Here is a 13,144-nt window from a genome sequence, read left to right on the forward strand (position 1 = left end):
AGTTTAAAGAGACTTCTCTCATTTTAGCATTGCATATCCTTGTTAGGTACATCCTTACAATAGAACAGCATCAGCAAAAAGAATTACAAGAATAATACTTGGGGGGGGGGGGGGGGGGGGGGGTTGTTGTTGTGGGGGGCAAAAACCTATGAAATGATCAAGTAATAAAGTTTGTGCATGGCTAGTTAGGTTACTAACACCCAAGTTCCTAGTGAGTATGAAAGCCATGACCTCAAATTCCTCTCCCCACCCTCCGTTCTTATTGGGATAGTAAAATGTCAATTAACACATCACGAGAAGTAACTGCATAATTTTAAGCGAAGGAAAAACAAGTATGAAGATCAAACAGTCAAATAGATAATGGAACTCACGTTCTAAAGAGATGATTTTATATATATTTATCAATCCGTTTAGCCTGAATCATTCACCAAAACAATACACCATATTATAATAACATCAGCTACTTTAAACAGGACCAATTCTTCCTCGGGCAATCCCAAAAGAAGTAATGCCACATGTAGCACTACGCTTAATGTAGACTTCCAACTTGAGCTGGCCACAAGAACCAAAAAAATCAGTTGGAATTAGAAGAAATCCTGTTGAAGGAGGACTATCAACCCGATGTTGACTGTTCTTTGTGAAAGATTCTAATCGGAGAGAGCATCCTTGAGTTTTTACTGCAAGACCATAGGAGAACCCTCCTGTTGTTGAGCTGGGCCCAACACAATTAATTGTCACCACATTCCCACGATGGTCAACACAATTATTAAGAACAAACAAAACACCGTTGCTCTGTTCTTGGAGGACAAGAAATTTGTCAGTAAGAGTTAAGGACACAGAGAAGTTGGAATCATATTTGAAGCCTATTGCAGAATTTGTATGTTTGCTACTGAAATGAACATATATCTGCTTGGATGAAGCAATGAATTTGCAATGTGAAAGGGGGCATGAACAAGGTGCATATATACATGTCTTCTCATGGTCACTTTTCCTACTGTAAGAAACCACTTCTTTGCAACCATACTTAGAATTCTGACACGGAATTTTGACTGCTTCTAGAACCTTCTCAATGGCTCGGCAACGGTTATAGCCAATAGGCCAAAAGCAGGAGGGACATTTATTCTTAAGTTTGTTGCAGCAGGAAGAGCAAGCTATATGCCCATTCTCACACTGAATTGTCATGCAAGCAAACAGAACGTTAGTAGACTGGATTTGAAATATAATATATGTATGCTGTGGATGATGTACATGGAAGACGCAGCAACATGGATAACTGAATTTGGCATAAATAAAAAGGGGGAAAATTCTTTAAAAAATCGCCAATTCATGAAACATCAAAGATCACCAATTCTGAATCATTATTGGGGTAACCAATAGTATATATCTCATAATCAATTTTTAAATGCCATGACAATTGCAAATTATAAGTATTATTCATGCTTACCCATTAACATAGTTTTCGGCTCAATGTGTATGTATCCAAACCATAACTGATACAGTAATACTTCAACAAGACTCCATATATGCACTTGAATAATTTAGGCATTATGAAGACATGACTGACTACCTTAGTACTACTTAAACCAACCAAATGAGATAAGAAAGATAAAATGAAACCTTGGAAAACAAATAAGAGTTTCAATTAAAAATTATATCTCTTCATAACAAACCGTCTAATGTTCAGTGAAATTAAACTGTAAAACAATCAAGCAAGCCAGTCCAGCATGAAGACAAGCTTGAGCTCAACCTTTCATTACAAGCCAATAACCTATGAAGCACAGGTGCATTTCTGGATTCGGGTGCGGGTGCGGGTGCGGGATTCGGCAATTTTTGAAAAAGTAGGGTGCGGGTGCAGGTGTGGGGGTGCGGCAATTAAAAATATTTATATTTATATTTATATTTTTAATATATTGCTAAGCATACCATTTTATATAATAATAATAATAACAGAAAACTCATATAATAATAATAATAAAAAATAAATAGATAGATAGTAATAAGTACACTAAAGTTTTTGACACTTGAATTATTGACAGAGGTATTAAAATAGATGAGGCTTCCCACAAATAAATAAATAAAAAGATGTGGCTTAGTGGCTCACGTATTTGGTCAGCCCAAAAACAAAAAAAAAGGATATATGTGGCAGGTATTAAAATAGGTGCAGCTTCTTCCCATTACAAAAAAAAAAAAAAAAAAAAAAAAAAGGAGAAGATGTGGCTAACTCACATGTTTGGTCAGAGAGGCACAAAAAACAAAATGAAGTTAACAAAGGCATTTAACTTATCCAGTTATCCTATCGTTTTACTGTAAATAAAAAAAAATAATAATAAATAAAAAAATAAAAAAATAAAAAAATAAAATAAAAAAAAACTTTTCAAAAAAAGAAACAGAACAGAAGGCTGGGGCTCTGGTGAAAAAAAAAAGGAAGAAGAAAACAAAGAAGCAAAGAAGAAGAAAGGGGTTCAGGCCACCGGTATCACAATCACACAGAGAGAAAATGGTTGTGGCAACTGCAACTTCGTCTTACCAAAGCCACACCTTCTCCAACTTTCTTTCATCTTCTCCTAATAATTCTAACCTCTTTCCTCTCCATCTTCGCTGGCTCCAAGAGACAGTCAGTCACAAGTTTTTATCAATTTTTTGTTTGTTTTCATTTTCTTGTTCGTCGCCGACACGGTGTGTTTCAGCGGTTTCGGCCGATACGGACCAATTCAGCCCGATTCAGCGCGAGTTGGTGCATATCGCGAAACGAAAAAAAAAAAAAAAAAGAAAAAAAAAGAAAAAAAAAAGAAGAGGATGCAGTTCGTCACACAGGCAGCGGTGTCTCTTGTGCGTCACCACGTCGGACATGGGTGCGGCAGCCATTTTGCCGCGTCCGTGCATCCCAGCCAATAACCAGAAGAAATGACAACAAGAACACTACCTTCTTGATGTGTATCAGGCAAACTCTTTGCTGTAAAATGTTTTCTATAATTTTAGCAAAGTAAATCCTGATTTTAAACCAAGCATCCATTGTCAGCATTTGCACACAAAGGTGAAGACAAAAATTATGCTTTCAAGTAATCTTTACCAGTGAACTCAAGCTTCCATTAGTAACCTAGTATTACCTAAATTTCTCCAAAATATAGCAGAAAACCTTTATCTTTTAACATATTTTTATCCATGAACAAATGTTAGAGGCAAAGCAAGTTTGGTTCATGTGTGAAAGCGTTGCAACAAACATATGGTTGTCGGAACAAACTTAAGAATATGTTGTAGCAATCAGATACAGGAACCACGTCCATCAGTAATATCCAATAGGGATAGTAATCTTTTTTTTTTTTTATAGGTAATCATAAATTTATTAATAAAGAGAAAAAAGAAAAGAAAAGTACAAGTTGTTCATGATGATGAACAAGAAGAAAAAAAGAAGAAACAGCACAGCAAAACAAGAAATCAGGAAACTAAGCTAAGGGAAGACATAAACTCAGAGAGAGAAGAACAATCAGTAAAACCCCAACAACGAGACCACTCCAAAAGACTACGTTGGCATAAAACTTTTAACTCGTCCAACGTCTTCTCATTATCCTCAAAAGAACGACGATTTCGTTCCAACCACACAATCCACATTAAGCACCCTGGAACCAAGTTCCAAATGTCTGAATTATGTTTCCCAAGCCAATGATGCCAACAAGATAAAAAACCCGCCACTGATCCTGGCATAACCCAATGAATACCAAAGGCCTGAAGCATAAAAGTCCAAAGGGAATGAGTAAAAGGGCAATGAAGAAGAAGATGGTCTACTGACTCCCCATCACAACAACACATACAACACCAAGTAGCCAACGGGCGACCCCTAAGCATTAGATTGTTCAAAGTGAGGATCTGACCATGAGCAGCTGTCCACAAAAAGAACGCCACTCGCCTAGGAATCTTTGGTTTCCAAACACCCTTCCAAGGAAACAAAGAATTTGAAGCACCCCGAATCACATGGTAATAAGACCGGGTGTCAAAATTACCATCACCCTTTAACTGCCAACAAAGGGTATCACCTCGAGGAATACGACTTTGGATAAGCTGGAGAAGGGAATAAGATGCAGCTAACTCCCAATCTTCAAAAGCTCTATAGAACCTTAAATCCCATACTCTAACAGTATCCCCTTCTGGCAACCACAAAACCTCAGAGATACAAGCATCCTTGACCACTGAACACACATAGAGATCGGGATAGAGATTTTTTAGAGTATTATCACCAATCCACCTATCATGCAAAAAGCGGATACGAGTGCCTTCACCCACTACGAAAGACAGATGCTTAGAGAAGCTCTCCCACCCTTCATAAATGCTTCTTCATAGGCCACACCCATGAGTCCTCCTGCACACTTTAGAACACCACCCCCCTTGACCCTCACCATATTTTGTGGAGATAACTCGCCGCCAAAGATGGGTATCTTCATACCCATATCTCCACAACCATTTCCCTAATAAAGCTTGATTAAATGACACCACACTTCTAATCCCCAAACCACCAATCTCGACGGGTAAACACACCTTTTCCCAGGCCACCAAAGGATATTTAAAACTCCCCTTAGAAGACCCCCAAAGAAAGTTCCTTTGAATACTTTCCAATCTAGCAGCCACAGATTTAGGAATAGTAAAAAGAAATAAAAAGTACGTTGGGAGGCTTGAGAGAGTACTCTTAAGTAACATGAGCCTACCACCCTTAGATAAATAGAGACGCTTCCACCCAGATAGCTTCTTCTCCATTTTCTTCAAAATAGGATTCCAAATCGAAGTTGTCTTAAAAGAAGTCCCCAACGGCATCCCCAAATATTTCATAGGCAAACTGCCCACTCTACATTGAAGAATATTAGCCAGTGCGTCTAGATTATTCACCTCCCCAACAGGGACAATCTCACTTTTCCCAACATTGACCTTCAAACCCGTAAAGGCCTAAAAACAAGACAACACCAACCTTATGGACAGTAGCTGTTCCCTAGAGGCATCACAAAATAAGATAGTGTCATCAGCAAATAGCAGATGGGAGATACGCAGCCCAACAGAGTTCACAGAACCCACCTGAAAACCCCGAATAAGATTACACTCCTCTGACTTCTTCAAAAGTCTACTCAAAACCTCCATTATCAAAAGAAACAGAAGCGGGGATAATGGATCCCCTTGTCTCAATCCACAAGAACTACCAAAAAAACCTTCAGGGGAACCATTTACCAGAACAGAAAAACGAACAGAAGTAACACAAGCCTTAATCCACCCCCTCCATTTCACCCTAAAACCCATTCGGCCCAACAAATAAAACAAGGCCTCCCAATTCACATGGTCATAAGCTTTTTCAATGTCAAGCTTGCAAACCACACCCAGTAATCCGCTCTTCAACCTACTATCCAGACATTCATTTGCAATAAGCACTGAATCCAGAATTTGCCTTCTGCCAACAAACGAATTTTGAGACTCTGAGATAAGATTATCCAAAACCGCCCTCAACCTATTAGCCAACACCTTAGATAGCAGCTTGTACACACTACCCACCAAACTGATGGGGCGAAAGTCCTTAATGGAAACAACATTACACTTCTTGGGAATTAAAGTAACAAACGAAGCATTCAAAGACCGTTCAAACATAGAGTGCCAATAAAAATAGTCAAAGAAATCCATGACATCCTTTTCCACAACACTCCAACATTTGTGGAAAAAAGCCATGGTTAAACCATTAGGACCAGGGGCTTTATCACCCTCCATCTCCCTCAATACCTGGATGACTTCCTCCTTCGAGAACTCTTCTCCAAGGACAACCTCTCTTCCTCTTCAATGCATGCAAAGTCTAACCCATCCATAGTAGGACGCCAAACCTCAATTTCCTTATACAACCCTTGGTAAAAGAGGACTAACTGAGATCGCACATCAGCCTCATCCTCATAAAGAACACCATCCACCTTTATCCTCTTAATTAGATTAGCATTTCTATGGGAATTTGCTAATCTATGAAAGAAACGAGTATTATTATCTCCCTCCTTCACATACAAAGCACGAGACTTTTGTCTCTAGGAAATTTCCTCAAGAGAAGCCAAATGTTCCATGTCCCCTTTGAGCTAAATGCGACGATTCTGATCCTCATTCGATAGACCCACTGACTCCTCTCTAGCATCTAAACCCATAGGTTCAATAAGCAAATTCTTCTTTCTAAAAGCCAAATCACCAAACACCTCCCTATTCCACTTTTTTAAATCAGCTTTCAAAGCCTTCAACTTTTGTGCCAAAATAAAACTTGGAGAGCCCGTAAAACTATAACCAACCCACCACTGCTGCACTTTATCAACAAAACCCTCAGCTTGCAGCCACATGTTTTCAAATTTAAAGGCACTATGGCCTTGTCGACCAACACCAGCTTCCAACAAAAGCGGACAGTGATCTGAAATAACACGCGGAAGCACCCGTTGAGATATATTCTCAAAATGTTCCTCCCAATCTAGAGAAACCAAAGCTCTGTCAATTCTTGACATAGAGGGGATATTAGAATCTCTAAACCAAGTAAAGGAAGCCCCCTCTAACGGTAAATCTACTAAAGAATTACTCTCTATAAAGTCCGAAAAGGCAAACATAGCAGGGTTGAACGACTCACAGCCAAGTCTTTCACTTGGGTACCTGATAATATTAAAATCCCCTACTAAACACCATGCCATGGGCCACCTGGCTTGCACCCGTAATAACTCCTCCCACAAAAAAGACCTCATTGGGACCATAAAAACCTATACACGCCCAAACAAAGTCATCTACTACCCCTCTCAATAAGACACTGACAGAAAACTATCCAACAATAACATCCATCTTTTCAAAAACCCTCTTGTCCCAAATCAGCAAGACCCCTCCCGAAGTCTGGACAACATCCAAAGCAACCCAATCAATGAACGGACTTCCCCATAAACTTCGAACAAAAGCAGTGTCAACATAAGCTACTTTCGTTTCTTGAAAACAAACAATATCACATTTCCATTCTTTAAGAAGATTCTTACAAACCTGTCTCTTCCGGGGATTGTTGAGCCCCTTTACGTTCCAAGAAAGTAGGCGTAAATTCATTAAAAACTACCAACAACCCCCACATCATTCGAAAGAGCTCTGCTCCTACTCCTACTCCTAGAAGAAACACCTTCATAATTAACATTAGAAATGAGCCCCTTAAGCTCCCTAAGACCTCATGACCCTGAGTTTGTAGGTTGCCTAGGCACCCCAACATCAATCACCTTGAGACATTCCTGTTCAAGAAGGCGAAACAAAGCCAAACATTGAGCTTCATGTTTCACAATAGGAAAACCCACCATATTACAAAAATCTTTAATCAGCTGGGACACCCAACTTGAATTTGGTTCAATTTTAGCCACCAAAGCCCCTCCTGTATCATCCTGTACCAACACCACCTCACCAAGAGTATTAGGATCCCACCGAGTCAAAGGATTACACTCCAAAAGACAATTATCTTTCCCCCACTACCACCCCCACAGTTATCGGCTCCATTGTTGTCCCACGGTAGGAAAAGAAGCCCAAAATCATTATGACAAATACCAACAGAAGTTACTGACCTTGGTTGTGCCACCACTTCGTGGTAGTCACTAAAAGCCTCAACCTGATCTTCCCCTTCCCCAAACTCAGTACCCAACTCGTTTCCCAGCTCAAACAAAGGGGAAAAACGATTTTGTTTCACCCACCGACGCCGACGATGTGCTTGTGACCCATTTTGCATAGCCGGAGGCACCATCGCCGTACTCGCCGGAGTAGAACCCACGTTGCCGGCATCAGAATCCACCATGTCAGCCCCCAATGCACTGGAATCCTCCATCGGCGTGCACCCATCAAGCTCCAGCTCAGAAACTGAAGCCACCATCGCACTAAACTCTACATCGGGATTGGCTCTCTCCAAAATGGCAAACGGAGAAGCCACTTCAGCCCCCGGTGCACTAGAATAAAAAATCGGCTTGCACCCATCAAACTCCAGCTCGTAACCTAAAGCCACCATTGCACTAACAGCTACATCAGAAGTAGCTCCCACCAACCTGCCAGCCGGTGAAGCCTCCGATGCACTATGGGTCGGGTCGCTGTTGAGTGCAGAGGCACTAAGTACTAGTTCCGGCACCGCTGCGCTCTCCAACGACTCGAAATCACCACACCTAACACCATTCGAGCACTCACCTATTACCCACGATGTCTAAGCACCAGATTTTACTTGAAAAGAACTGGGCTTGACCAAACTGCCCTTCATGAAAGAAGGCACTTGCACCACGGGTTGGGCTTCATCAAGCCCACCTTTTAGTTTAGTGACTGCTGGCCCACCACCAACATCCTTGGGCCAGCTGATCTCCTTAGCATTCAAAAAAGTCACTACACGTCTTCCTCCCACAGGCTTGCACACCCTCAAAGCCAATAAAGAAGGAGTCAACTTAAACTTACAAGCTCGCGTGGGTCTGCCAGATAAAGCTGAAACATTGCATTTCTAGCTGAACCATTTTCAAAAGAAACTCCATGAATCATGTTCTGCCCCCATTTAGTTCCATTTTTTTCAAACTTCCTGAACTTCTGCTGATTACCATAAACAAACATACTCTTCCCACTCCGGCCATCACTAGCAAGCTGGCCACCTCCACCACCATTAAAAACAGAAACTTTGGCCAAAGAAACCGGTTTAGCACCAAAGCAAAAATTCCTAAGCTCATTCTGAAACAAAGACCAACCAGCTCTATTAGAGCTTGCTGGTATCATAATACAACCTCTCCTAGACCCACCAAAATAAACAGCAATAACAACAAACAAACCAGCTTTGTTAGATCTTCCACAGAACTCTAACAACTTCCCATTTTCCCTAAATCTCTTACAAAGTAAAACATGACCAGGCACCCAATCTCGTATATCTTCGAGACAAGTAAGTAACCACTCTATGCCCCTACATCCAACCCAAATAGAGCTCTTAACATTCCGACGTGTCTCATGAATGGCATACGAATCAGACCGCCCCCCATCAAAAGAAAAAGAAAAAAGTTTTGCATCAACATGAAAAGACCTCTTGCTACCCCCAAGGACAAAGGATTGAGGTTTAGGAGGGATGTTTAGAGAGGTTTCGATAGAGGGAGGACGTGGTAGGGTTAAAGGTGCAGGTACAAGGGACGGCTGTTTAGGCAGAGTTTGGTTTGACCTCTGAGATGGTGGGGGAGGGGATGGCAAAGGCAGTGGTAGAGTAGGGAGATAAGGATATGGGAAAAACCCGAACTGTGGAGGAAAGCATATGGGGGAAGGAGAGGGAAAAGGTGAGGGTGGCAAAAAAGGAAAAAAAGAAGGTGATGGTTGAGGGAGAGGGAGAGGGAGAGGGTGGGGTGGAGGAGGGGGGTGGAGAGGCTGAGGATGGGGTGGGGGAGGGGGGTGAATCATCTTCTACTCCATTGTAAGTATGCTCATGCTCTATGGTGTGAAGTCTTTTTGATGTTTGGAATCCAGTGAGTGATGCCTAAGACAGTTACCTTTCTTCTTTATGGATGATAACTTAGTGTACTAGAATAGAACACATGGAGGCATGCAAAAGCATTACAAGATGACAGGAAAATGAAGTAAAAACTACACCAAAACTTAAAAGGTAATAGACATGATTAAAAAAAATGAGTCATATCTAGTGTTGGTAACAAAGTCAAGCCCACTTAAGCACAAAGGCCTCTTGGAGCCTGGGCACAAAGCACAAAGCGCAAGCGCACGCCTGATTGAAAAAAAGCACAAACTTTTCAAATATAATATCTAGTAACCTTTAATAAAAAAATTCGTAAGATATAGTAAAAAAGTTATCAAAACTCAAAATTTGTATATTTTACCTATTAAGTAAGCGCAATTGTATAACATTTGTAAGTTCAAAATTTACATATTTTTCTTAAGAATTTTATATAGTTAACTGAAAACAATTATCAATGGACAATAACAAAATAATCTGTTTTTTTTTTTTTTTTTGGCTGAGAATAACAAAATAATCTAGTTGTAGGAAGTTTAAACATAACATTTTATGGAATTCTTTTTTGCTACATAACCATGATAGTTATGATTAAATAATGTATATGGTTCAATCAACATACATCTAAAAATTAAAGACCAAAAGCACAAGAACAGTAAATTAATCTTGTTTGTATCTTTTGACATGTAAATAAAAAATAATTATTTTTGTAATACAACACCTTCAGTAAATCATTGGCCCATGTCATTTCTTTCAAGATCAAACAATTAATTTTAATGTTCCATATCTTTTATAGAAATAAAATAAAAAAGCACACCTAGGCATGTTTTCTACTTATTCAAAAAGTGCCCAAAAAGTGTGCTTAAAGAGTGCTTCATTAAATGAGATTTGTTTTGGGGCTTCAAGCTTTGAGCTTTAAGTGTGCTTTTAATAACATTGGTCATATCAGAAAATATTAGTTCTGTTACTAATATGTCAATTCCCAGCAATCTATTTAAAGTTAAGAAAATTTAGAGCTTGCTATTGATACAATCCAAGTAATTGATAATTTCCCACCGCAACATGCCTACAAACAATCTCAATTTCTTTTGTGAGTATCCATAGTGTATATTCCTGTGTACTTGGGCTACACACCTCTATTTGTTAATAAAACCTAAAACTTTTTTTCTTTTTTTTTTGGGGGGGGGGGGGGGGGGGTGATTGAAATACAATCTAAGCTAGAATGAAAGGTCCTTCTTAAGACCAAGGCTTCAGGGTTAATGTGTGGAAAGCTATTCCTTTATGCTTGATGTGGAATATATGGAGGGAAGATAATTCTAGGACATTTTAAGGAGTTGAGACCTCGGAGCTTCAATTGAAACTCTTATTTGAGATCCTTGTTCGATTAGTTTAGGGATATTGAGAATCTTCTTGTAAATCTTTTCTTGATTCTTTAGATCTTTTTGATTTTCGATATTAATTCTTTGGTGGGGCTCTTGTATACTCACTGTATAATATAGTGTCGAACAATTCATTTTTTTAATAAAATTTTATTACCTATCTGGGAAATAAAAATGACTTCAGGGTTAATTAAGTTTTGGAGTCACACACATGCCAAAGAGACAATATCTACCAGCAATAAAAAATAAATAAAAAAATAAAAAAACACCACATACAGGACGAAGAAACATCGATTTACCCCCACCAATCATCAGACAAACAAACAAAAAATAGTAGAAAATTGAGCAATGTAAGATAGAAAGTGCGAATGTCTAACTACAAGCATTAATCATGTTCTAAAATAGATTGGATAGTTTTGTGACTTTCATACTACGGCCATCTACTGCATTCTGTATATTTCCTTCTTTTTAAGTATGATGTGCATTTTTTTATTATTTTTTATTTTTATAAGAAGTGTGATGTGCATGTTAAACATTCCAAAGCTAAAATGGAAGTATATTATCTTTTTTAATTTGTAAGTTTACACACGCACTCAAGTGGGCTATGAACCCACAACCTTGCCCTCCACACTTTTCTTTTGAGAGTGGAGCAGATGCCATTTATGGTAGAACTCATTGGCAGTATATTATCTATTGGGTATGCACTAATTTTTTTTTTTTTTTAAATAAAAAAAGCTTAGTTATTAGAAGGAATTTTTAAAGTAACAATGGACTGCTTATATGATAATGGAGGCATCCCAAAAGCGGCAAAAGTGAATCATACACTACACTGGTCCATTAGAAGTGCAGCATAAATGGATGCTAATTAGCCTCGCTTTCTATAGAAAGTATTTCAGTACTTGACAGAGGACACTTACACCTCATACTAAAAAGTCCTTACAATGTCAAAACCGGCCTTCATATACCCAAAAATAATAATTTCCAAAAGGAAAGTACTTTAGCAGTTGAGGTAGACTCAATATGGAAACAACAAAACTCCCCGATCCTCAATAAGTTCAATTCCTAACTCCACAATTTTAACAATTTATCCAATTTATGTTGTAGCTACTGTCAATTTATACTCTCTGTATAACCTTTTACACATAAGTATTACTAAATTTTTCATCAAAGGTCCTAGGAGAGCATCATAATCAGTTGCAAGTAACTGAATACTGCTAACTAGTAAAATTCCCTCGGGGCAGACAATGATTCTCTTCTTACAAAACACCTAGAGAAATACAAAAACAGCCAAAGCAAAAAATTCAAACCCAAGTGACCAAATCGAATTCTAAAACTTCTCACACCACGTGATCACCAAAAATACTCTCAAAACCCATATAGAAATTCAAACAAAAAAAATTCAATCTTTACACGCATACGAACCCAAAACAGAAACAAACCCATAAATTTCCAACAAGTTGAAAAAAGTGAAAAGAGAAGGTAAAGAAGAGACCTGAAAGACAGGAGGGGACAAGTGCTCCAGGCAAATAGAGCAATCGAGGACTTCGGGATCAGTGAGAGTCACGGAAATGGAACCGTCACCCACATGAATAACGTGGCTATCATTACCAATGGTGGATCTGGGTCCCACAGTGACATCAGAACCTTGGTTTCCTTGTTGTGCTTCTTCTTCTTCTTCATCTTCTTCTACTTCTTCGATTTCTTCTTCTTCAGTGTCGTCTTCTTCATCGTCATAAGAGGCTGCTTCTTCTTCTCCTTCTTCTTCTTCATCTTCTTCTTCGTAACTTTCATCGTCTCCTTCTTCTTGTTCTTGTTGTTGTAGGCGTTGTGGGTCATTTTGGTCCACAAAGTTGGTTTGGACAGAGATCCTGAGTCGTTTTGGCCTGGGACTACTGCTGGGGCCTTCCCCATCTTCTTCTCCACCCACCGAGAACTTCGCCATCGCTCTCTCTCTCTCTCTCTCTCTCTCAGGTCTTGTCTTGTATTTTTACCCCAAAATAAGGCAGTGTTTTACGAATATCACCCTTGTACAGTCACACAGTTCATTAAAATGAAACTGTAGGACTATTTCTTTTTCATAGTTACATTTTTTTTAAATCCAATTTCATCTTTATTTATAATATGATTTTATAATTGTGTAAAAAAAATAATCAATATATATATATATATATATGTATATATTTATATAGAAAGAGAGTTAGGTTCAAATTACACATGGTGTAACTCTAAATAATGTTACACCATCCAATAATTTATTATTAAATTCATATTTTAAGAATCTCAGAATTGAATT

The 13,144-nt window shown here is 38.8% G+C and overlaps 1 protein-coding gene across 1 annotated transcript; it reads right to left on the minus strand.

Annotated features, from left to right (window-relative positions):
• Nucleotides 1–367: 367 nt before the first annotated feature.
• Nucleotides 368–12,852, minus strand: LOC126713810 (E3 ubiquitin-protein ligase SINA-like 10). The gene is made up of 2 exons (XM_050413680.1): nt 12,344–12,852; nt 368–1,170 (listed from the first exon to the last, which is right to left on the minus strand). The coding sequence occupies exons 1-2, from the start codon at nt 12,791–12,793 to the stop codon at nt 466–468; spliced, it is 1,155 nt and encodes a 384-aa protein (XP_050269637.1). The 5' UTR covers nt 12,794–12,852; the 3' UTR covers nt 368–465.
• Nucleotides 12,853–13,144: the final 292 nt, after the last annotated feature.

The sequence above is a fragment of the Quercus robur genome, chromosome 2, assembly GCF_932294415.1.
Source record: "Quercus robur chromosome 2, dhQueRobu3.1, whole genome shotgun sequence".
Lineage (NCBI taxonomy): Eukaryota > Viridiplantae > Streptophyta > Magnoliopsida > Fagales > Fagaceae > Quercus > Quercus robur.